We start from the raw sequence: 26,172 nt of genomic DNA, 5'->3' as shown, positions 1-26,172 counted from the left end.
CAAAAAAATAAATAAATAAATAAAATACAAAACAAAACAAAAACAAAACAAAACAACTCAAAGAGTTTTTCGTTTGAGAGGGGTAGTTTTTCGGGAAACTACCTAACAGTAGTTTGTAGTGTCAGATGAAAAAATATTACTCTCTCCGTCTCAAAATTTAATAGTCTTTTTTGAAAAATTTAACTTTTTTTAATAGTACAATTATTACACTTTAAAAAATTGATTTTTCATAATTACTCTTTGATAATATATTTTTTTGAAGAATATCAATATCGTAATTATATTTTTTACGTTGTTAATGAATTTAAAAGAAGGGTAAAATAAGAAATTTATATTATTTTTGTACTTGATTATTGAAAAGAGATTAATGTTTTGGGACAATGAAAAATAGAATAAGGGACTAATATTTTGGGACAGAGGGAATATAAATTAATAAAAAAAAATTATAATATTTATAATTAGTGTATTTGGTTTGAGTTTTCTGAATTAAATTTTTTGAAAATTGAGTTTTTTTATTTTTCATTTTCTTTTATTTTTAGTGAATATTTTAAAAAATTTATTTATTTTTTTTACTTAGATGTTTCTAAAAAGTAAAATATTTGTAAAACAATATTATAAAAAATTAATAAATATACAAAAATACGAAAAATATACTGAATTTTCATTTTTTTATATTTTTGATATTTAGTGAATTTTTTAAAGATTTTTTTTCACAAAAATTATACTTTTTAAGTGTATTTATGTTAGGTGTGTCTAAAAATTTTAAAAATTGTTTAAAATATTAAAAATTTAAGTAAAGACAAAAAAATACGAAAAATAAGAAAGTAAAATTTTCTAACAAGTGTTTTTAGAAAATTCAAACCAGGCAAAGTGTATCTTTTATTTGTTTGTAAATAATTTTTCATGACGTCGGTATAATTTCTCCTTTTTTTTAGTAGGAAAAAAATAATTATATAGAAATAAGTGACCAATGACATTACGGCTAGACATAAATGGTAGGACTTATTATATTAATAATGTGCTGATGCAAAAAATGATATATTAATGTTTGGTTTGGGATGTTTTAAATAAGTTTATTTTTTAATTTTGTATAAAAATATATATAAAAAAGTAGAGATAAGATGTTAATGGATGAGACTCAAATAAATATATTTATGCAAAAAAAGTACACCTACATAGTTTAACTGAAACAAGGCTTAAATGTTGTATAAAAGTATTTTAAGTATAACATTATTCTTGTGAATGTGCCCTAACTCGTATCTCATACAAAATTAGATTAATAAAATTTACGATAAATGTAGAATTTAATACATGACACAAGATTCTCTAACTAGAAATTTTTTTTTTCGAAGTATTTACAATTATTAGATTATACTTTACCATTTTGTATCTTAAAATTTTCAAATTATTGGGATTGTTTTGGGACACAGTATTTTCTAAAATGAACTATTTTAATTTTGAGTAGGGAAAATCTCTTAATTTTGAGTAATGCTTGTTTCAAGAAAAATTATCATGAAAAGTTTTATAAAGATTCTTTGGTCCCGTTTGGTAGAGTTGTGGGAAAGTGATTATAACTTATAACCTAACAACTTATAGCTGTGAACATAAGCTGATTTTTGACTTATAAATTAAGCTTCTCCTCCCTCAATCAAAGAATAAGTTGATTTTTGACTTACAAAAAGTTATAAACTGTATTGTTAAGCTGAACCAAACACATCAAAATAGTTTAAATTAAGTTAAAAGTTAAAATAAACTGGAAATAAACCCTACCTATCCTTAAATTAGTTTGTGGTGTTATGTTATGCAATCACATACATACAGTTACAATCTATCGATCATACTACAAGACAAAACTAAGTCTATACTATTTATAAAGTAAGACTTCAAAATTAAAAAACATTTACATTAAGGTAAATCGCCCTTTTTACACTACAGGAAAATAGGGATTTAACGGCGTTTAATTAACGGCGTTTTAGTAAACGTCACCATTTTAAATAATTAACGGCGTTTTTTAAACGCCGCATTTGTTATTAGTTAAAACGGTACCGTTTTGTCAATCAAGACGTTTGAAAACCGCCTCCAAATCCCGTCTCTCTTCACACCCTCTTCTGTCTCTCCAAACCTTTATTTTGAAAACCCTATTTTGAGCACAGCCGTCACTCACTCACTCTCTTGCTCACTCTCTCACTCTCTTGCTCTCTCTTTCTATCAGAGGTTCGATTGTTCTTCAGTCTCTTACTCAGTTATTCTTCTTCGATTCTTCTTCAGTTCAGTGATTCTTCTTCGATTTTGAAGTTCGATTTTGAGCACAGCTCCGTGATTTATCTCCATGGATTTGGAACTATTCGTCTTCTTCGATCAGAGGTTAGTTGTTCCGTTTGTGATTTATCTCTGTTTCGGATCAATGTTTTTCTTAGTGAATACTTTTGTTTAGGGCTCTATATAGGTCTTAAGCCCGGGCTCTCGATTCTTCTTCACTCTCTTACTCGGTGATTTTTCTTCGATTCTTCTTCTGGTTGGTGATTCATCTCGGGATTGCGATTTCGAAGTTCGCTTTTGAGCATAGCTCCGTGATTTATCTCCGTGGATTTGGAACTCTTTGGCTTCTTCGATCAGAGGTTAGTTGTTCTGTTTGTTTGTGATTTATACAATATGATTTACAATATGATATACAATATGATTTGGATCAGTGTTTTGAAAAATTGGTCTAAGTGATTTCATCTCTATTTCAGTAATTGTTTTTCACTGATGTGTTGCTCTGCACTATGAGATCTAGATTGTGCTTTCAGTAATTGCTCTCAGTGATTTCATCTATGTTTAAATTATGTTCGATCTGTCATCGATGTGGTTTTGAAGAACAGCCAACTATTGATGAAGGACTACATCACAACTGCTATTTGGTTTTCTAATTCTTTCGGAAGCAGTGTCATGATATTAATTGGATGTTGTGCCTTGTCTATTGTTTTTCTTTCTTGGAACTGTTATGTGGGTTGAATGTTTAGATAGGTTAAAATCTGCAAGATCATAAGATTGTGTTTAATTCATCTCATGGTGATGATGGCAAATTGAACAGTTAATTCACTTCTTTCATAAATTTTAGCAATTTATTCATTTTATAGCAATCATGCAACAAAAAAGGCACATAATAATATTGTTAAATACAATTTTAAGAATTTGGGTGATGGAAACTCCAGAAGTTGGTGTTAAGAATTTGGGTGATGGAAACTCCAGAGTTCCTACTTGGAAAGGATTGCATGCAGTAATTGGTGTTTACTCTTTGTTCTTTGAAATCTGCTGTTATGTTAATTTTTTATTTATTTATTTTTGTTTCAATCTCTCTAGAGGATTATGAGGCTTTCATTTCTTAGTTTTTATGAATTTCTCAAGATTTCTTCGGTTTTTGAGATCTGATCTATACTTGTGTGTGAATGATGGGTTGTTGTGGTGTTTAATTTTTTGTTGAAATGACCTGGTTTGAGGCTATGCCTTTATCTGATGATTTGATTATGTGATTCAAGGGTTTGGATTCTGTAGAGGATTATGAGGCTATGCCAATCCTACTACTCTTTTTCCTGTATTAGTCATAGTGGCATAATGTTTATTATATGCCATTTTGGCCCATTACAGAATGTTAATTTGATGCTACCTCAAATTCTTCCAGACCTCATTTTTTGTGCCTGCTTTTTCAATAAAAAAAAGACTGGGAAACTTGGGGAGTGGATTGGAAAATTTTCTCTCTTAGAAATTGGATCTGAAGCTGGAGGGTCAACTAAATATTTTGTAGTAATCATTTCCTGCTGGGACATGTGTTTTCTGTAGGTTTCAGTGCTGTTTGCTAGTTTTTCCCTGTAAATTGCTAGTTTAGATGAATTCAAATTTCTTTTTTGCTTGGAATAACAGCCATCAAGCTGAGGTATTTGATTCAAAAGCAGGGGCAGAACTTCTTGACATAATTCTCAAGAAGGTATTAGTTCATATTATGTTTTATGAACTACTTGCCTTTAACAAAATCTTGTATTTTAAATTTTAATACCGTTCAGGTTTAGCACCTTTCAGTACCGTGCTATGTACTCTTGCAAAATCATCTCTTCATTGTTTGTGCTATTTTTTGTTTTTTTTTTTAAATAATTTTTATTTTAAATGAATGGGGTGGGACTACTGTAACCCATGCAGATTATGGGGGGTTTAAATCTATAATTGTTGGCATCTTTTGCTCAAGACCAGAGAGGAAGGTTATCATTTAGGGAGGAGAGTTGAGCTGTTATTTCTTCTTTTTCTTATTTATTTATTTGCCTTTGTGCAACACTTGTAAAATAATGAAAATTTGCAGGTAGTTGCAGTACCCGAGGATGTTGGCACAACTGGTGCTCTTCGGGCCATTGGTCACCACCTGACTACACATGATATCTTGGTTGGAGTTCTCAACTTTTGTGCATTATGGTTCTGTTGGAATTTATGGCTATTAATTCTTTATGCTTTTGCAGGTTATGAGTGGCGATCTTGTTTGTGATGTTCCCCCAGGGGCAGTGGCTGCTGCTCATAGGCGACATGATGCCGTATTGACCGCAATGCTTTGCTCTGCTCGTGTCAGTGGACCATCAGATTCTGGTTCTGCTGGTGGAAAGGACAAATGCAAGAAACCAGGACGCTATAATATTATAGGGCTGGATCCCACACAACAATTTCTTTTGTTCATAGCAGCTGGTTAGATCTCTATACATATTTATACATCCATATTGTGATCTTAATTAAAAAACAAACATTTATGTATCATGTAATGTGAATCCTAGGAGCTGAAGTTGAGAAAGATATTAGAGTTCAGAAGAGCATTCTCCGTGCAGTGGGGCAGGTCTATAAATCTCCTTTGTTAGAAAAATATTCTTCAGTGCTTAGTGCGATGACTGAGATGAGTTTCTTCATTTATTTATTGGTTGTTGTCCCTTGTTATTTGTTTATTTTCTAAATTAATTCCTTGCTGTCTATGCCCATGGGGCCACCTTAATAAACAAATTCCTTGCCATCTATGCTCATGGGGCCACCTTTTTTTTGGGGAGGGGGGGACGCACTGCAGAGGAATGTTTGCAGTCAAAGATGTTACCGGTGACCTTCATATTAATCTTCTCTGGTTGTCTTTGTACCCAAGAAAAAGGAAAAAAAGAATTTAATTGTTGTCACATGCTGAGTGCATTCTTCTCTTTTCCCTAAATTTTCATGCCTGCTCATTTTCATCTCCTTCATTAAAACAGCTATTTCTTATCTTTCTCTGTTGGCATAGAAAATAATTTTATTCTGTACCAGAAAAGAATAAAGAAAGAAAAAAGAAAATCATTTGTCAATTTGATCTATTGCTCTTGTGGGCCTGCGTAACTGATTAGAAATTTCAGTCACCAGTTTGATTTATTGCTCATGGGGAAGCACACATGATATCTAATAATGTGTAATAACTCTTTGTTCCTTGTTTTGTTGCCTTTTTTAAGACCATTTCGACTGGGTAGTTGGTTCTTACTGGGGGCTCTGTTTTATCATTAATGTACCTTTGTTTGGTTGTTTTTCTGTTGATACAGTTTCTGATTAGAAGTTTATTCACTTGAGCAGGAATGGTGATGATGATTCAGTAGCTAAAATGAAGGCCGCTGAAGATGCCCTGCAAGAAAAGGAGAAGGTAATATTTTTTTGGGTCTGCTACCTGCTATAAGTTGTAGCATTATTTGATTATTTGAATAATTTTTTTGTCCATAAGATAGGACATCTGCAGGGGCAAAGATTAGCCTTAAATTTTTTTATTTTTTATTTCATTTCTCTGAGTTTTCAACTTTATCATATTGCATGTATTTGTTTCACTACAGGAAATATGAGTTTTGACGACGTTCATTTAATGGCGTTTTATTAAACGCCATATTTTATAACATTCGACGGCGTTTTTTAAACGTCACTTTTTAAATATATTAAAACGGTACCGTTTCAATAACGGAAGGCGTCTTAAAGCGCCTTCAAATGTCCTCTCTCTTTCTCCCTTAAATGCGCGAGCCTCTGAAGCCCTAATCTCTCACTCACTCATTTTGTATCCCTAATCTTTTACTCAATCACTCTCTCGTTCGCTCTCTCTCTCAACCCTCTCAATGGATCAATTCATCTCAGAATGATACAATCTCGGTGATTCATCTTGGCTATTTTGATTTTGATTTCGAAGTTCATCTTATTTGGAATCCTCACGGCTTCAAATCTCGCCTCTCTCAACCCTCTCTGAGCCCTTGTCATTCTCACAGATTCATCTTTGAGATTCAGAGCGATTTCGATTTCGAATCTCCACCGTCTGCACCGGCTCGATTTCTCTGATTTCGATTTCATCTGAATCTCTGATTTCGAAGCTCCACGGCCACCATCATCTGCACCAGCGAGGTATCGATTCTCTGTCTCTCACAAGCTCTTCCTTCCGTCTCTCTGGATTTGGTTATTGAAATTGAAATTGTAACCAAGAACTATGAAATTGAAATTGATCGATCTGTGATTCCAGTTAAAAGAAAAAATCGATACGTGACTCAAGATTATAATTTTTATTTATTTATTTATTTTTTCAATTGTTGTTTCTTCTTTTGTTTTCTTTCTCGTTTCTTTTTTGGGGGGTTGGCGTTTTGATATTTTTGTGGATTTTGTTCTTTAGGGTTTTCAATCTCTGTAAGAAGATAAGCATCATAATTTTGAATAAAGAGGTACCCTCTCTCTCTCTCTCTCTCTCTCTCTCTCTCTCTCTCCCCCTCTCTCTCGTCCATGATCATCAGTGTTTTGTATGTATTTTGTTTGTGCATGTGAAATTTGTGTGTATATGTCAAGGATTGGATACATTTTTTTCTGTTGTATGTTTGATTTAGTGAACATTCAATATTTGAAGACGTCAATATTATTCATCAAAAATGAGTTCTTTATTTATGTGGTATTTTGTTTTATTTGTTGTTCTGGCTTTATAGTTCGTAAGTTAGTTTATTCAAGGGTTTTAACATTGGCTAATCAACTTGCTTTGGTGTAATGATTCTGAATGAATTACTATAACTGAGTGAGTTTATCTTTAGTTTGTTCTTTGGAAGCTTCTTCAGTTTTAGTGTGACACTTGTGGGAAAAGCTCATTCATTGTTTGCTTGACGTATCAATTTGCTTGAGTATACATGAGTAGTTGCTATACATGAAGACATTGTTGTAATGCTTGATTATTTATCAGGTTCAACTGTTATTAATAGAATTGGTCTATGATATCTAATGAGAAAAACAGAAGAAACTGTTCTAGGATATTGATTAATGTGGTAGATGTTCATTTTACATGTAGATGTTCAATTTGAATTTTGTTACACTAACTTTGATTTATTATTTATTTATTTGGGTTTAAACAATGAAAAGGGATGTGATGCATCAATCCTCCTAGATGGGAGCAACAGTGAGAAAACTGCATTTCCTAATCTAAGTGTAAGGGGCTTTCACATTATTGATGCAGCAAAAGCTGCTGTTGAGGCAGTGTGTCCTGGAGTAGTTTCATTTGCTGATATCATTGTTATGGCTGCCAGAGATGTAGTGTCTTTGGTGAGTAATGTGTCCCCTCTCTCTCTCTCTCACTCTCTGCTACTAATCAACATATGATGATGTGATAACTTACAATGGTGGTTTATATTGGGTTGGGTACATGTAGGCTGGAGGAAATAGATACGCGGTGCAAACAGGGTGAAGAGACGGTCTTGTATCTCTAGCTCAAAATGTGGATCTCCCAGCTCCTTTTATATCCGTGTCTGATTCCATCAATGTATTTGCCAATAAAGGACTTGATGTCATCGACATGGTTTATCTTCTTGGTAATTTACCTTCGCCGCCTTTATTTCTCATCTAGTAATGCTAAACAGTAAAATTTCACAGCAAAATGCTTCGAATATAGTGCTGTCATCATTGCTTTCTCAAGTGATTTATTTGATATATGCACGACAAATCAATTGTTTGTTAATGACTAAGTGACTATTTTATATAGGTGGTCACACTGTTGGAGTTGCACATTGTTCACTCTTTGAAGATCGTCTCTATAATTTTCAAAACAGTGGAAAGCCTGACCCGATCATGAATCTCGTGCTGTTAGAGATTTTGAAATCTCGGTGTCCTCAAAATGCAACAGTTGATAACACTGCTGATCTTGATGAGAACCCTGTGAGTGCCTATGCTGTGGATAATTCTTATTACCAGCAAATACTACTAGGAAAAGGTATTCTTCAAATTGATCAAGAGTTGGCGTTGGATCCACGAACCACTGACACAGTGAAATACGCAGCAGATAACAAGTTTGATCACTAACTGCATAAATAAGGACTTGCCAGCTATGGTGGAGAAAACAGTGAAGAAGGAATTGGCTGCAGTTTGACCAGCTGTAGCTCGTGCAATTTCTCCGGCCATTGAAAAAACAATATCTACGGCTATTACAGAGGCTTTTCAGGTTGATATTCTAAAAGATCCAAGTCTTATACTAGGGATGTAGTCTTGTTGAGAACTAATTGATGCCCATGTGGTGCAGAGAGGAGTTGGTGATAAGGCAGTGAATCAACTGGAGAAATCAGTTAATTCAAAACTTGAAGCTACTGTTGCTAGGCAGATCCAAGCACAATTTCAAACTTCTGGCAAGCAAGCTCTTCAGGTATGCATAAGTTTATAGTGCTAGGATTTTACTGATTGAGTGTGGATGTATTTTAGATGACATTATGGAGCAGTATGGAGAGCATTATTGACGCTGAAGTGATTCTTTCTATTATGTTATTATGACCTTACAAATTCTGGATTTCATTTTTATGCTGAATGATCTGTTATTCACTTCTTGCTATATCATTAACTATCTTAAAGGTTATTGAGGGATTTTGGTTCGTTTGAGACTTTGTTGATTCTCAGAGCCCTTTTTCTTGTAATCTTTAGATATTAAGGTCTCTCTCTCTGTCTCTCTCTCTTAATGTGATGTGCATGAGACACTTGGTGAATGTCATATTTTAAATTATCATTTTTATTTTGACAAAGCAGCATTCCTGCAGAGACATAAACTCATCTTGGGTGGACAGTCCATTATCTCTCAACTTTTCAAATGTAGTGTCTGGCTCTAGTTCTTCTTGAGTATGTTATGCATGTATATGGGATTAATTGATGTTTTGTAATTGTTGTTCAATAACTTCAAAATTTTTATGGGTCTCTCTCTCTCTCTAGCAGTATCTGACCTGAGGAGATTGTATGCCTTACTAAATGAATCTGGAAATCTTGATCTGACTGTTTGAGTGATTCAATATGCAGGATGCATTGAAGTCTAGTTTGGAAGCTTCCGTTATTCCTGCCTTTGAGATGTCATGCAAAGCCATGTTTGAGCAAGTTGATGCTACCTTCCAGAAAGGAATGATTGAACATGCAACTGTAGCTCAGCAGCAGTTTGAGACAAGATTTGAGTTTGGTGGGTTATGTTTTATGACAAGATGGATGGATTTTTCATTTTAGCAGATCTGGAATCAAAATTTTACAAATTGTAGTCTCTTACTTAAACACGGTTTGTTAGTTTTTTTTTGAATGAGAAATTGAATTAATGCTTCATTTGTTATTTGAATGAGAGTTATTATTTTAAATGTTAGTTTTTTTTTAATGTGAAATTGAATTAATGCTTCATTTGTTATTTGAATGGGAGTTATTATTTTAAATGTTAGTTTTATTACAGATATTTGAATAGGAGTTAATATTTTGTATGTTAGTTTTATTATAGGTATTTTTTTATTAATTGAATGAGAAACTAAATTCAATATTTTTTACAGGTATTCTTTTTAATTTAATCAAATAAAATTAGCATAATATCCCCAAAAAAAAAAAAAAAAAAAGGAAGATATGACGGCGTTTCTACAAACGCCTCCTAATCCCTCAACAGTAACGGTAATATTTTTAAAACAGATACGACGGCGTTTCAAAAACGTCGCTAAATATTGTTGGTGACGTCAGCGTGTGTGTGGTGGGACATTTGGCGGCGTTTTAAAAAACGCCGCCTGTACTAATATCACGACGTTTTTAAAACGTCGCAAAGCTACAGCGACGGCCGCAGCTTCGACGTTTGGTACTAAACGCCACAAAAGGAATTAGGGGCGTTTTTGATACATATGGCGGCGTTTTTTAAACGCCGCTAAAAGTGCGATTTCCAGCAGTGTTATTTACCTACCACACTAAATTATTTCTTAAAAGTTTATAATTTTTTTTCATGAAATATAACCTTGCCCCTTAATTTTTCTTACATTGCTTTCCTCCATCAAAGGCCAACCAATAATTAACAAATTAGCAAGACGTGCCAAAATAATAATAATAATTAAAGACGGAAGACAAACAGTATTTGAATATCTATAATTATTTAAAATTATTAGATAATACTACACTACTTTGGGCTACGAGCTTAAAGCCCTCGAATTGGGAGATAATACAACACAGCATCTGTATTAGTCTTAATAAATTTTGAATTAAATTATAACTTAAAATATTTTTTTATTACTTATTGTATTAAACTCTCTATTTTAATTCAATTTTATTAAAATATTATTTTATTATTTTATTTGTTATTCTTTCTTTTTTTATTAAATTGATAATATGTCACCCAAATAATTCTTGAAAAAAAAAAAAAAATACCGTTGACTGGTTGACTGGCCGGTAAACCGGTTAGGTTAATTTTGGAGATTTTTCTTCTTCTGCTACAGGCACTCATGAGACATCTGGGTGGACGACTGGTTTAAAAATTTTGACCCAATTTTACTCCAAAAAATATAATAAAAAATAAAATAGCCAATAAACAGTGGCTCAACAACGTTGTTGAGTTACTGGAGCAAATATAAATAATGGCTAGCCATAGAATTAGTTTGTTGAGTCTGATAGAGCACATATTTTTGACTTTTGCTCTTTACAATAGCTTCAAAGCTATTGGAGAGAGGTTGATACTAATACTCTTACCAAATATATCCGCATTAATCTTACTATTTAAATTAATAACAATCAAATTAAAGCACTAGATATATTTCTTCCAACAGCAATACAGAGAATATATTATTTCAATGAAAGTGAGAGAAAATATTTATATATTGATGATAAGTTTTATTACATTAAAAGTCAAATTTATAAAAGTTTCAATAGAATTGATATTTATTTTTTAGATAAATTACAAATACATCAATTGAAATTTGTTTAAAATACAAATTATCTCCTATAGTTTTAGAAATTACATCCCGCCTCTTGAAATTTCTAATTTCGTAATAAATGATAATTTTTATTAATAAATTATCAAGTTAATTAATAATTTTTAATAATATCAGAAACATATTTCAATTAGAATTTTATTTTTTAATTAATTTTGTGAAATAATTTTTTTTATAATAATATATTTATAATTTTTTAAATTATAAAAAATAATTCATATTTTAAATGTACCTTTCCCTTTTGTTTTTTTACACCCCACTCATTGGCTATTTATTCAACTAACGATTGCCTCGTTTTTATCATGATTTGTATTGTAGTTTGAATTTGCAAGCGGGCCATTGATTTTTTTTTTTGTTATAGGAAAATCTTCTTCCTCTTCTGCAGGTCTAAGCAGTGCCCTTTACAAAGATTATTAAGGTGTCTTATTGTTTGTTTTGAGTCAGAGACTATAATCTAAAAACTTACATGACCTCCTAAGATAAGTTCCGCTTAAATCAGGACTCGCACAACGGGAAATATTGAACCCATTCCAAATACTGCGATAGCAACAACTTGAGATTAATGAGTGTTTTAAGAAGATAGTTAAAAGTTGACTTTTTAACTTTTTTTGACTTTTTAACTTTTTTTTTTTTTTTATGAGAGATAAAACGAATTAAAAGTTAAGAAGTGACTTTTAACTCATTTTTCAAAATATCTCTAACCTCCTGACCAAGTATCTTATGCCTAAAAAATTGACCTAAAAAATTTTGAACCTGACACCTGAATCCTTTAACTCCAAGTATTTACCAAGTGCACTAGAAGCTTTGGGTTAAGCCATTGATTTGTTAGTCCAAACAAACCTCTTGCATTGGAGTCAGTAACCATTTTCTCTGCTTTCTTATCTATTGTGTAAACCCTTATGAGGCTCCGTTTGACAAGGCGATTTGAGGCTATTTTAGTTACAAAAGATAAAATAGGTTATTTTAGTTATAACAAATAAAATATCACATCCAACTCATAATCATTATACTCTTCTCTCACAAAAAAAATTCAAAAAAGTCAAAAAGTCAAAAAGCTCTTCCCAAACTAAGCTTTTTAGCCCAGGCTAAAACAACTAAAAAAACTAAAAAGTCAAAAAGCCAACCAACTTCTCAAACGGAGGCTAAGTAAATTTGACTATTTTTTCACTTTGTCTTTAATTTTCTTTTTCCTGTTTTGGACTTTTATATATTTTTATTTTTTTTAAAATTTACTCACAATGTTAAATTTTATTTTAAATTAGACAGAAAATATTATATTATAAAAAAATATTATATTATATTAAGAATAATGCTAGGCATATCATAAAATGTTTCATAAAAATTCTTTATCCTTAAATTATACACACAATAAAACACCGCACATTAAGATGATATTTTTTTCATAATACCTAAAATTACTCTTATATTAGAGTTTGAGTTTGGTCAGAATGTGAATTATATATAATAAAATATTTGTATATTAAGTGGCTGTCAATATGTCATTTTCTATTTAATTTTGAATATAACTTACCTTTTGAAATAAATTAAAAAAATACTTGAAACATAAAAAGCTAGAATAAGAGAAAAAAATTACCTTTACGCTATGTTTGTTTGAGGAATTTGGAAAGAAAAAATAGAAAGGTAAGTAAAATGTGAATAAAATATACTTATATTTTATTTAATTTTACACACATTTTCTCTTTTCCTTTCCAAATCCAATATCAAATCCCTCAACCAAAGGCAGCGTTATCGAATCTTAGTTGCTTCATTAATATTAATTATTATTCCAGCACTAACAATACTATGATCAATTAATAATATGAACTTATCAGTATTTCAAATTAAAAAAAAAAAAAAATCATTACTCACTCATGTGAATTTTTCTCAATCTAAAAACAACTTATTATTAGAAAACATGAGAATGAGAAATTTTAATTTTTGCATTTTGATTATTAATTATTAATTCAAAAAAAACTGTACCAAATAAATAATGAATTGCGAAATAGAAAACAAAAGATGACAAAATCATTACTCACTAATGTGAATTTTTCTCAATCTAAAAACAACTTATTATTAGAAAACATGAGAATGAGAAATTTTAATCTTTACATTTTGATTATTAATTATTATTAACTTAGAAAAAAATTGTACCAAATAACTCAATAAATGAAGTGCGAACGAAGTAGAAAACAAAATACCACAAATACGCATATCGTGTATTGAGTGATTTAGGTGTTTCTAGCATTAGGGGTTGGGCCTCGTAACTATATGACTGTTTTTATATCTGATCCTGCGATCAATTTCTATATAATCTGCGCCTGTTCAATAACAAACGAGAGTTTGTGCACAGTATTGGGCATGAAAGCAATGAGGAAGATAGCAGTGGAGATTTTCTGGAGGAACTTGTCTATGGAAAGAGCCAAGTTCATATTGGAAAATAGCTTTGGAATAGTTTTGGAAAAAAAACCTTATTTTTTGCTAACTCTGCGCATTAATTAAGGTGGGACTCAAGCGTTATTTTTAACATTTTTAAGTGGGTTCATGTTTAATGCCGCGTAGTGAATGAATTCATGTATTTGGTTGCTCAAAACTATTTCCGGATGAATGAGAATTCAATGCGCATTTTCGGGTTCGTGGAACTAATTTTTTGGTGGGTTTCCTACACATTTGTGAAATGTGCTTGTCCCACATTGGAAAGGCTTGAGGAATTGTTTGGGTTTATAAACCTTAGCATTGGATACTTGGGATACCTATGTTTGTGGAAGGGTGAGGTTATGGGTGTAGTGGACTAGGCCCATTGGACCCAAAATTAAAACCCCGCGCATCGCCATCCGTTCAGGCGGGTGGGCTAAGTTTGTGTGTGTGGTGTGAGGTTGGGTTGGGCTTATGTGGCCTAATACTTATCTTTTTGGACCAAAAACATTTGTATTTATTTATTTAATTTTGAATTTCAGTTTCAAAAAATTAAATTAATTATGGTCCAAATTTTTTCTCACCCAAATAGGTCCGAACAGGTTTCATACCTGTTGGTTTCCACCCGAACAGGTTGGAACCTATTGAACCCTTTCTCAAACAGATCTGGAACTGTCTAAACAGTTCAAACAAATTTTCTATCTGTTCAAATCTGTTTGAATAGTTTCCTATCTGTTGGCACCTGTTCAGAATAGCCACCTTTCTGTCTATATAAAGCATGCTTCCGGCAATTCATAATACACAATTTTTCCGATCAGAATTTCGTCATTCTCGTACTATTCTTCTTCTGTCTTTCTGTATCGTTTCTGCATTTATTATTAGGAAGAAAATGAGAGTGTTACAACAGAGTTTTGATTCGCCAGACTTAAATTTGTACTACTGCAAATTTAAGGATTAGTCGTTGCATTCTGGGAAATAGACGCCGGTAAAACTCGAAGCGCCGGAGCGAGGGTAAAATCTACTTTAAGGATGTTAGATTTTATTCTTGGCAATCCCGTTTGACAAAACTCCTTTCAGTTGTATTTATTTTCACACTTTTATTTCAGTGAGGCTATGAGTGTTTAGATGCGAATCCAACCCGAATTGTACATTTCAGAGAAGTTTGTGATGCTAATGCTTTCAAGATTGCCACTTCGCTGATTATGACGGGGATCAAGCAAAATGCAAAAATACATTCCAAGTTGCCTGTCTGCTCGAGCGGACATTCCCCCGCTCGAGTGGAGAATCCCTGGTTCCAGCAGTTTTGGTCGCCTGTAAAAGTGCTGAGCTGTGTGATTTCGCGCTCGAGTGGGTTCTCTAGCGCTCGAGCGGGTTCTCTAGCGCTCGAGCGGACCTCTGTTATATCACACGCATATTTTGCTGAAGCCGCTCGAGCGGGCTGTTGGGCGCTCGAGCGGAGATCGCGGGACAGATTCTATAAATTCGCGTGTTGGGTCAAATCCAGGATTACTTTGGATTTCTATAAAGAATTGGTTTTCCAAGATTACTTTGGATTTCTATAAGGAATTGGTTTTCTTCCAAATCTAGGATTACTTTTGGTTTTCTATAAGTAGTTGGTTTTCTCCCAAAACTAGACGACTCCTGAATTCCTCCAGATCTTCTTTTTGGTTCTTAAGGTTTATATCTGGGGATATTTTATTAGTTTTCTTTGATATTTTATTGAGTATTCAACTCATGGTTTAAAGAGAGTACATCAAAGGTTTTGTTTGTTATACACAAGAGAGAGAGAGAGAGAGAGAGAGAGAGAGAGTTGTTCTTCGGTGGATTCTGAAGAATTTGAGCCTAAAGCTTCGGTGGATTTTGAAGTGGCTCATCGTAAAGACAATTCCGAGGTGAAGACGGGGTTGGAAGAGGCACATACAGGTTGGTTCAATTAGGCGTGGATTCGCTAGGTAATTGAGAGTATACCTGTGTAATTCCTTTAAATCTTCTCAGTGGATTGTTTTGTGGCTGTTGCCTGTGGTTTTTTAATCACAGTTCGAGGTGTCCAATTATGGTTTTTCCACCTTAAAATCGTTGTGTTGATTTGTCTTGATTGTTTGATTGGGATTGTTATATACTGCTTAAAATTGTTACATAATCACAAATCAATATCTAGGGGATTTCTAGATTTTTCAAAGGAGATTGTGTCTAACACAAGTCTCGACATTGTTTTCTGTAAGCATTTAATTCGGAAAATAATTTATATAATTATTTTCTAAATTATTTTATTTTATTGTTTGTTTATTTTATACATTTAATTTACACACATACACCTTTGTGGGTTCTAACAATCTTAAAGTAGATTTCTTATTTTTATTTATTTTTGCGATAGATAAAAAAATATTTTGTTTCGGGAAATTAAATAGTACTAATATACTGTTTAATTTCTTAAATAGTAGTAATATACTGTTTAATGATTTCTTTGATAATATACTAGTAATATAATGTTTATCATTAGAATTTTGTTACAAAATATTATTCTATTTATTTTGTGTGTGAATTCATTTTTTATATAAATTTGTGATTGGTGTATTGTTTTTATTTCGTCAGAATTATGACAACTAAAATTAACAGTATTGAGACTATTATTACTCAAACCCCACACCTATTGTGCCAGTGATGACTCTGGCAGTACCGGTAAATCATGGGGAGAAGCCAAAAAAATTCAATGGTAAAGATTTTAAAAGATGGTAACAAAAGATGATGTTTTATCTTACCACATTGAATTTGGCTCGCTTCACTCATGAAAAGGCACCAGCACTGAACGAGGAAGAAACTGACCGGCAAGTGGTTGCCGCAGTCGATCCATGGAAACATGGTGATTTTCTGTGTCGAAACTATATCCTCAATGGGTTGTCTACATTGTATAATGTGTATAGTGTGAAAAGCACAGCTAAAGAACTATGGGAATCTCTAGACCATAAGTATAAAACAGCGGACCGCGGTACAAAGAAATTTGTTGTCGGTCGTTTTCTGGATTTTAAAATGATGTATTCCAAAACGGTTATTAGCCAAGTTCAAGATCTCCAATTTAATTCTCCATGGCATACATGCGGAAGTGATGGTTCTTAGTGAATCTTTCCAAGTAGCGGCAATCATTGAAAAATTGCCACCATCTTGAAAAGAATTCAAGAATTATCTGAAGCATAAGCTTAAGGAGATGAAATTGGAGGAACTGATAGTGCGGCTCCGAATTGAGGAAGACAACCGTGGTTCCGACAAGAAGTCAGGAAACCCTGTCATGTAGACTAAAGCAAATGTTGTGGAACATGAACAAGGGTCAAAGTTCAATAACAAGAAGCGGAAGCATGATAGCAATGGTCCCAAACAAGGATCCACTAGTAAGATCAACAAAGGGATCAACAATGGGTTCAACAAGAGGTTCAAAGGCAAATGTTTTGTGCGCAGCAAAGATGGACATCGCGTTAAGGATTATCACGTTGGCAAGAATGGAGGGAGTTCAAACAAAAAGCCAACATAGCCATGGATTTTTATCTTTCCAATGGAGTGGCAGACATCAATCTTGCTGCAGTAGTCTCTAAAGAAAATTTGGTGGGCAATCCCAAGGAATGGTGGGTGGATACTGGAGCAACTTGCCATATCTGTGCATATAAGAAGATGTTCACAACCTACAAAGTGGTGGAAAGTGGGAAACAACTTTTTATGGGAAACTCCTCTACTTCAACTATAGAAGGACAAGGAAAGATTGTGCTGAAAATGACATCCGGGAAAGAACTCACTCTTAACAATGTACTCCATGTGCCAGAGATTCACAATAATTTGATTTTTGGGTCATTGTTGATCAAAAAGGGGTTTAAATTAGTCTTTGAATTTGATAAAGTTGTACTCTCCAAGAGTGGAATGTATGTGGGGCGAGGTTACATGAGTGATGGGCTTTTTAAGCTCAATGTAAATGCTGTTGTACCTAATTTGGCTTGTAATAATAAGAACACATCTTCTGTTTATATTACTGAGTCTTCTTTCTTATGACATGGTAGATTAGGACATGTTAATTTTAATTCTTTGCGTAGACTTGTTGCTTTAGAATGTTTACCTAACTTAGAATTTGATCCTAATAAAAAATGTGAGATTTGTATTGAGGCAAAACTCACTAAGGCATCATTTAATAAAGTTGAAAGAAGTACTAAATCTTTAAGTTTAATTTACACAAATATTTGTGATTTAAAATTTGTTTAAACTAAAGGAAGTAAGAAGTACTTTAGTACTTTTATTGATGATTGCATTCGATATTACTATGTTTACTTATTGAGAAGTAAAGATAAAGTCGTAGAAGCTTTTAGGCAATATAAACTTGAGGTTGAAAATCAACTTGGCAAAACTATTAAGATAGTGAGAAGTGACATAGGTGGTGAGTATGATGCACCATTTGAAGAATTTGTTCTGAACATGGTATCATTCACCAAACCACTGCACCTTATTCTCCTTAATCAAATGGTGTTGCTGAGAGAAAGAATCGAACTCTTAAAGAGATTATGAATGCCATGTTGATTAGTTTAGGGTTACTTCAGAACTTGTGGGGGGAGGCGATTTTGTCTACTAACTTTATCCTTAACAAGGTACCCCACAAGAAACTCAATCAAACACCTTATGAATTATGGAAAGGTCGACGACCTACCTACAATAACTTTAAAGTGTAGGTGTGTTTGGCCAAGGTGGCAGTCCCTAGTCCCAAAACGACTAAGATAGGACCAAAGACCGTTGATTGTGTGTTCATTGGATATGCCAATAATAGTAGTGCATATAGATTTTTAGTTCATAGATCTAAAAATCCGGATATGCATGTAAACACTATTATTGAGTCAAGAAATGCATCATTTTTTGAACACATTTTCCTAGCAAGGAAATTGAAAAGAAAAGTTCAAATAAAAGAACTTTTGATACTGCTATGAGTAGCAGTGAAGACCAAAATGATAATGAAGTAGATGAACCCAGATGTAGCAAGAGGGCTAGGATCTCTAAATCATTTGGTCTTGATTTTCTGACATACTTGTTAGAAAATGAGCCTCAAAACTTCAAGGAAGCAATGCAAGTTCTGAAGCTCCATTGTGGAGAGAGGCTGTGAATAGTGAAATTGAATCGATACTGCAAAATCATACTTGGGAACTGGTGGATCTTCCACCAGGATGTGAACCTCTTGGATGTAAGTGGATATTCAGGAGAAAAATGAAAGCAAATGGTTCAATAGATAAATATAAGGCTAGGCTTGTTGTTAAAGGATACAGGCAGAGGGAAGACCTTGATTATTTTGACACCTATTCACCAGTAACAAGAATAACATCTATTCGCATGTTTATTGCGATTGCAACTTTGTATAATCTGGAAATACATCAAATGGATGTTAAAACAGTTTTTTTGAATGGCGAGTTAGATGATGAAATGTATATGGAACAACCAGAATGGTTTCAAGTTCCTGGCCAAGAGAAAAAGGTTTGTGAACTTGTCGAATCCCTTTATGGATTAAAACAAGCTACAAAACAATGGCATGAAAAATTTGATCATGCTATACTTTCGGATGGTTTTAAGATAAACGAATGTGACAAATGCGTCTATGTTAAAAGCACAGACAAAGGCTATGTCATAGTTTGTCTTTATGTGGATAACATGCTCATTATTGGAAGTAATAATGACATGATTAAATCCACAAAGAAAATGTTAAACAAAAAGTTTGACATGAAAGATCTGGGAGTAACAGTTATAATTTTAGGAATAAAAATTACTAGAACATCTGAAGAATATGTTTTATCTTAGTCTCACTATGTTGAGAAGATTCTGGAGAAATTTGGAAAGCATGACAACCGTCCTGCTAAAACACCTGTTGACATTAGTCTTCATTTGTCAAAAAATACAGGTGTAGGCCTATCACAGTTAGAGTACTCTTGTATAATCGGAAGCTTGATGTACTTAATGAATTGCACTAGGCCCGATTTAGCCTATGCTATAAGCAAATTGAGTAGGTATACAAGTAATCCAGGATCCGATCATTGGAAAGCTATAATTAGGGTACTTAGGTATCTAAGACATACCCAGAATTATGGCTTACATTATACCAAATATCCAGCAGTACTCGAGGGGTACAACGATGCAAATTGGATATCGGATACTAAAGACTCAAAATCCACTAGTGGATATGTCTTTACCATAGGAGGTGCTGCAGTCTCTTGGAAATCTTCTAAGCAGACATTTATAGCTAGGTCGACAATGGAATCTGAGTTTATCGCATTAGATAAAACAAGAGAAGAAGCAGAATGGCTTCGTAATTTCTTAGAAGACATTCCAATGTGGCCTAAACTTGTGCCAGCTATATGCATACACTGTGATAGTGAAGCAGCAATAGGACGAGCACAGAATCATATGTATAATGGTAAGTCTCGACACATTCGTCGAAGACATAATACCGTTAGGCATTTTCTCTCACATGAAATAATTTCCATAGAATATATAAAGTCAAAGGAGAATATTGCAGATCCATTGACTAAAGGGCCAGCCAGAGAGCAAGTGTACCATTTATCGAGGGGAATGGGATTAAAACCTATTACTTAAAAGTCGCCATAATGGCAACCAAACCTAGTTGACTGGAGATCCCAAGATCTAGGTTCAAAGGGACAACCGAATTATGGATGACTTCACATATCACTAAAGAGGTTTACTTCTACCCATTTCTATGATAAGAAGAGTGATACCTGCAGCGTTAGTAGGATAAGCTTTGTTTTTAATGATTCTTATAGCTTGGACATCCAAGTGGGGTATAGTAGGATACTCTTAATTAGAAATCACCTATATGAGTGTGAACTGGGCCGGTTCTATGAGAATTGAGAAAGCTAAATTCTCTAGAGCGCTTACGAATTACCAGGCGTTGTTTAGGGCCAAAATGAACACAACTGTAAGAACCAAACTGTGTCTGAGGATACACTATGTGTAGTCTATTGTCTTGGCTTACATAAACAGCTGAACAATTGAAGGCATCGCATCCACTGGTTAGCCAGTAAGTTCGATAGGCTTTCACTAGAGGAGGTTCAAAGCCAAAAGCTGCCTATCTCGATGTGATGTATCTTCTTAATATACTCTTTCTTTGTCCGCATATTGTTGCATGTCCGTTATCGTGAATTTCATTCATGTGGGGGATTGTTGGAAAATGGCTTTGGAATAGTTTTGGAAAAAACCTTATTTTTTGCTAACTTTGAGCATTAATTAAGGTAGGACCCAAGCGTTATTTTTAATATTTCTAAGTGGGTTCATGTTTAATGCCGCGTAGTGAATAAATTCATGTATGTGGTTGTTCAAAACCATTTTCGGATGAATGAGAATTCAATGCATGTTTTCGGGTTCGTAGAACTAGTTTTTTAGTGGGTTTCCTACACATTTGTGAAATGTGCTTGTCTCACATTAAAAAGGCTTGAGGAATTGTTTGGGTTTATAAACCTTAGCATTGGATACTTGGGATAGGCCTCAAGGGGTACCCATGTTTGTGGAAGGGTGAGGTTATAGTTGTAGTGGGTTAGACCCATTGGACCCAAAATTAAAACCACACACGTGCGGTGACGTAGTCCTGTCGGTCGGTCGAGCTGGGCTTGGGTGCGATTGCGTGGTGTGAGATTGGGCTTCTCCGACCCAATACTTATTTTTTTGGGCTAAAAACATTTGTATTTATTTATTTAATTTTGAATTTTAGTTTCGAAAAATTAAATTAATTCTGGTCTAAATTTTTTCTCACCCAAACAGGTTCGAACAGGTTTCATACTTGTTGGTTTCCACCCGAATAGGTTTGAACCTGTTGAACCCTTTCCCAAACAGATCTGGAACTGTCCAAACAATTCAAACAGATTTTCTATCTGTTCAAATTTGTCCTAACAGTTGCCTATCTATTGGCACCTGTTCGGAATAGCCACATTTCTATCTATATAAAGCATGCTTCCAACAATTCATAATACACAATTTTTTCGATCAGAATTTCGTTCTTCTCCTGCTATTCTTCTTTTGTCTTTGTGCATCGTTTCTGCATTTATTTTTAGGAAGAAAAAGAGAGAGTTACAACAGAGTTTTGGTTCGCCAGACTTAAATTTGTAGTGTTGCAAATTTAAGGATTAGTTGATGCATCCTGGGAAGTAGATGCCGATAAAACTCGAAGCACCGGAGCGAGGGCGAAATCTACATTAAGGAGATTGTGTCCAACACAAGCCTTGACAATATTTTCTGTAAGCATTTAATTCGGAAAATAATTTATATAATTATTTTCTGAATTATTTTATTTTATTGTTTATTTATTTTATACATTTAATTTACACACATACACCTTTGTGGGTTCTAATAGTTCAAGCCACCAAGCTTGTGCCCAACGAGAACTACATTTTCACCTGGAGGAAGCGATTTCATGACCTCCATCAATGGCTCCGTATAGTCATAAAGAATGTGAAGCTTTTCTATCTTCTTCATGTTGATACCCGAGGTTGAGGGCGGTGACCTTGTGGCCATGAGACTCTAGCAGTGGTTTGAGCTTGTACCAATACCAAGCTCCATGGCAAGCACCATGTACCAGGACAAAATGGGTATGCGTTTGTTGTTTGCCTTCTTTTATCTTTTTGTTTGTAGTGAATAGACAAGGAGCAGTGCTACATAGAGACAAACACATTTATATTTATAAAGGGCAATGATACACCTTTTAATTTTAGAGTTCTAATAATGTGAAAATTCAAAACCAAAAAAAAAAAAAAAAAAATCAAAGCCAAAACATCACAATAATGGGTGGGATCTACCTCTCAAAGCTCTTTTAGAACTCATATTTTAGAGTTTCCAAACATTTTTTTATTTATAAATTCATTCACAATTGTAATTTCCCCAAAATACGTGTCACATTTATCTTTATTTAATTATGTGTAATATGAATTAATTTGAGAATATCTGTCTGCATTGGAAAAATACTTAGATAGAGATAGATATATATGAGCCTTAGTGTTAGACTCAATACAAAATAAAAATCTGAGAGAGAGACTTCTAGAGACTAAGAAAAGAAAGGAAAATGAAGAAGAAGATCAAAAGGGTTTAAGCTATATCTTCATCAAATCAAGCATCCAAGGTCAACACTCAAAGACCGAACAACCGATTTTGAAAGCCCACCGTGAGTAACATTTCTGTAAAGATATATTGATATGAATTATGTTTTGACTGTTATTGATAAGTGATAATTTTTGAAATGCTATTTTGATCATGTGAACGAATGTCCTATTTGTGAATATATTATGGCATCCATAGATAGTCCTAAGTCTTGGGGGACGACATATAAATGTGGGTCCATGATATATAAGTGATACGAGATCTCGTTAGCCACTTCATTGTGGTGATTTGTGTTTAATCGGTATCCGGAACCGATTACTCTAGTCGAATGACGATATGATATGTTTTGTAGGATGTACCATTATTATGTTCTGTTATGAGACTGTACAGATATATGGCTGATATGATAGATATGTATAATCTGTTTTCTAATGAAGATATGTTGGGATTCGTTTACTAACCTCTTTACTTTAATGTTATTCATGGGACTTTAGCTCACTGTTTTTATATATTTAGGTATACGTGAGCGTTCTAGAGGACAAGTCTAGAAGGAGTCTGCAACCGAGTCACCGTTTGGAAGCCTACCGAGTTGTTTTGAGTGCCTCTGAGTTGGGGCTAGGCCTGGAAGGCTGTTGTCAAGATTTTGACCATGGTGTACACTTTTGACACATGCATATGTTTGTATAAGATATTATGTTATAAGTTATGTATTGTTATGTGGCTAAATTAACGTTTATATGTGTACATGTTTGTTCATATAGATACACAACTCATTGGACCATTAGTATTTTTATATATGACTTCTGCTAGCGCCGATTATTTTTGACTGTACAGGAAGGCCTTTGGTAATCTCGGATTACTGGCCAGTTATGACGCTAAACCTATAGGGGCGGGTTTGGGTTGAGACAGAATGGTATCAGAGCACGAGTTAATTTACCCACGCACGTGTCCAGTTGAGCTATAGATTGTCCTAGAAAAGAAATTAGGACATTGCATCAACATGTGTGAGGGTGTGTGGAATTATATGAACTTATCAGAACTAAAATCTAATGTAATACAATGACATGAAATGAAATTGAATACTATGAATATATTTGGAACTGACAATGAAAATGGAAGCTGTGAGAACTTTTCCCTATGTTTATTGGTACCTCGGGTTATGTATAGACCAATGGAGAATGCAAGACGCACAGATGAATCTGAATCTTCTAATGCCAGAATAGAATGGTTAGAAAGAATGGTGGAGGTTTTAACTAAACTGGTGAGACAACAATAAGAGCAAAGGCAACGATTTCCACCTCCTCCTCCGCTGCCTCTGGACCAAATTGATAATGATGACATTATCGATCTTATACAGAAATATAAGAAAATGAAGCCGCTAGAATTTTTGGGAGGTATTGAATCATTAAAAGCCGAGGCTTGGGTACTTGAAACTGAAAAGATATTTGAAGTGTTTTCGTATACTGAATTACATAAAGTGTTGTTGGCAACCTTTACCTTGAAAGAAGAAGCAAGAATATGGTGAATGCTCGTTTGGGATGAGAATGACAGCTTGACATAGGATTAATTTAAGTAAATGTTCTATGAAAAATACTTCCCGCAATGCATCCAAGATAGGAAGGGATCTGAATTTGAATAACTAAAACAAGGTGACATGATTGTGGCAAAATATGAAGTAAAATTTATTGAATTAGCCCAATATGCACCTCGTATGGTTAACACTGACTACAAAAAGGCAAGGAAATTTGAAGGCGGAATAGATACCGAAGTGTTTGACTGGGTCAACATTTTGAAATTGGTAAAGTATGTGGACGTACTTGATAGAGCCTTGATGTATGAAGCTAATATTGCTGCCTTGAAAATGTCCAAGTCAATAGCAACAACGGAAGGAGAAAGTATGAAATTAAAGAAATAGAAAATGGAAATGGTTAGTGAATAAATGGCCTCCTTGAATGAGAAATCGAATTTAAGAGCCGGTGACAACACAAGATGGGAAAGCAGTGGAAACAATTGCATACCAACCTATAGAGAATGTAGGGCATTTGTTGCCACCTTTCTCAAGCTTGCTTTCGATGTGGACAGAAAGGACACTCAGCCAAATCTTGTCTATAAGCCCACCCAAGCAATGAAAGACCTGTTACCAGTGGGATTGGATCAACCATGACACCAAAAATAAGGGCAACCATTACTGCCAAAAGGAATAGTCTCCGACGAGGAAGGGTTTATACCCTAGTGTCAGAAAATACCCAGAATACTGAGACAGCTAATGCAGGTAGTATCTTAATTATATGCAAAATATTTATGTGAACATTAATGTGACATTGGGAACTCACTAACTGATTAGAACGATGACCTTACATAATATACCTTGACTTATTCAACGTATAGAACTTTCAAGATTGGGAACCTATGTTGATTATCGGAGAATGAATTTTTGTTATTGAATCCTACTACTTACGAATTTATAACCAAATGTTTATGTGATAATGAAATCTAGACTTATATATGTATGTGTCTTTCTTTGGAATGATTTGTTACGTTAATATGAATTAATTTGAGAATATTTGTCTGCATTGGAAAAATATCTGTTGGAGCTACAACTTTGGAACTGAAATTGAGAACCTTAATTGGTTCAGAAACTAAAATTAAGCACATGGATAGACTAATGGGAATTTTTAGAGCCATTTGAAAAGTTTAATTGAAAATTGATTTCATCTGATTCGCTAAGTTGTGTTTGGCTCATCATTTATACACTTAGATAGAGATAGATATATATGAGCCTTAGTGTTAAACTCAGCACAAAATAAAAATCCGAGAGAGAGACTTCTCGAGACTAAGAGAAGAATGAAGAGGAAAAAGAAGATAAAAAAGGGATTAAGCTAAATCATCATCAAATCAAGCATCTAAGGTCAAGACTCGAAGACCGAACAACCGGTTTTGGAAGTCCATCGTGAGGAACATTTCTGTAAAGATATGTTGTTATGAATTATGTTTTAACTGTTATCGATAAGTGATAATTTCTAAAATGCTATTTTGATCATGTAAATGAATGTCTTATTTGCGAATCTATTAGGGCATCCATAGATAGTCCCAAGTCTTGGGGGACGACATGTAAATGCGGGTCCATGACATATATGTGATACGAGATCTCATTAGCCACTTCATTGTAGTGATCTATGCTCAATCAGTATCCAGAACCGATTACCCTAGTCGGATGACAATATGATATGTTCTGTGGGACATTGTAGACACCCCATTTTTGACTGCCCTTAAGACTTGGGCGCTACTGATGGTTTGCTCGGTGATGAAAGATGTGCGGGGAAAAGGTTCATTCTCTTCGGCAAGGAGAGAGCCAAATCCCAACTTCACACCCCTTTTTGGGCCAAAACTATTTTGAATGGTTTTTAGACCTTAAAACCCTCTCTTTCAAATT

General features: G+C 33.9%; 1 protein-coding gene, 1 long non-coding RNA gene and 1 pseudogene across 2 annotated transcripts; 2 read left to right on the top strand and 1 right to left on the bottom strand.

Annotated features, from left to right (window-relative positions):
- Positions 1–24,080, bottom strand: part of LOC145822584 (salicylic acid-binding protein 2-like) — a 34,061-nt pseudogene extending 9,981 nt beyond the window's left edge.
- Positions 1,128–8,296, top strand: LOC114286301 (uncharacterized). Its single transcript, XM_082869781.1, has 11 exons — positions 1,128–1,165; positions 2,154–2,364; positions 2,550–2,618; positions 4,331–4,411; positions 4,485–4,704; positions 4,791–4,849; positions 5,596–5,662; positions 6,662–6,710; positions 7,390–7,569; positions 7,676–7,835; positions 8,006–8,296. Exons 1-7 carry the CDS (start codon positions 1,128–1,130, stop codon positions 5,602–5,604), a joined length of 687 nt encoding a protein of 228 aa, XP_082725907.1. The 3' UTR covers positions 5,605–5,662; positions 6,662–6,710; positions 7,390–7,569; positions 7,676–7,835; positions 8,006–8,296.
- On the top strand, positions 8,310–9,595 carry LOC145803032 (uncharacterized). The gene is made up of 3 exons (XR_014345096.1): positions 8,310–8,461; positions 8,540–8,659; positions 9,298–9,595. It is a non-coding gene; the product is annotated as an uncharacterized LOC145803032 (long non-coding RNA).
- Positions 24,081–26,172: the final 2,092 nt, after the last annotated feature.

This window comes from Camellia sinensis, chromosome 1 (assembly GCF_055761805.1).
Source record: "Camellia sinensis isolate YWXY chromosome 1, ASM5576180v1, whole genome shotgun sequence".
Lineage (NCBI taxonomy): Eukaryota > Viridiplantae > Streptophyta > Magnoliopsida > Ericales > Theaceae > Camellia > Camellia sinensis.
Note: the sequence above shows the minus strand (reverse complement) of the source record. Positions and strands in the feature narration are given on the sequence as shown.

What these genes read in the sequence shown, in the direction of transcription:
- LOC114286301 (XM_082869781.1), top strand. Translation starts at nt 1,128, where the DNA reads ATGGATGAGACTCAAATAAATATATTTATGCAAAAAAA. An exon ending in TTTGGCTTCTTCGATCAGAG is followed by an intron (nt 2,619 to 4,330) that starts GTTAGTTGTTCT and finishes GAAAATTTGCAG; the next exon opens with GTAGTTGCAGTACCCGAGGA. An exon ending in TCTTTTGTTCATAGCAGCTG is followed by an intron (nt 4,705 to 4,790) that starts GTTAGATCTCTA and finishes TGTGAATCCTAG; the next exon opens with GAGCTGAAGTTGAGAAAGAT.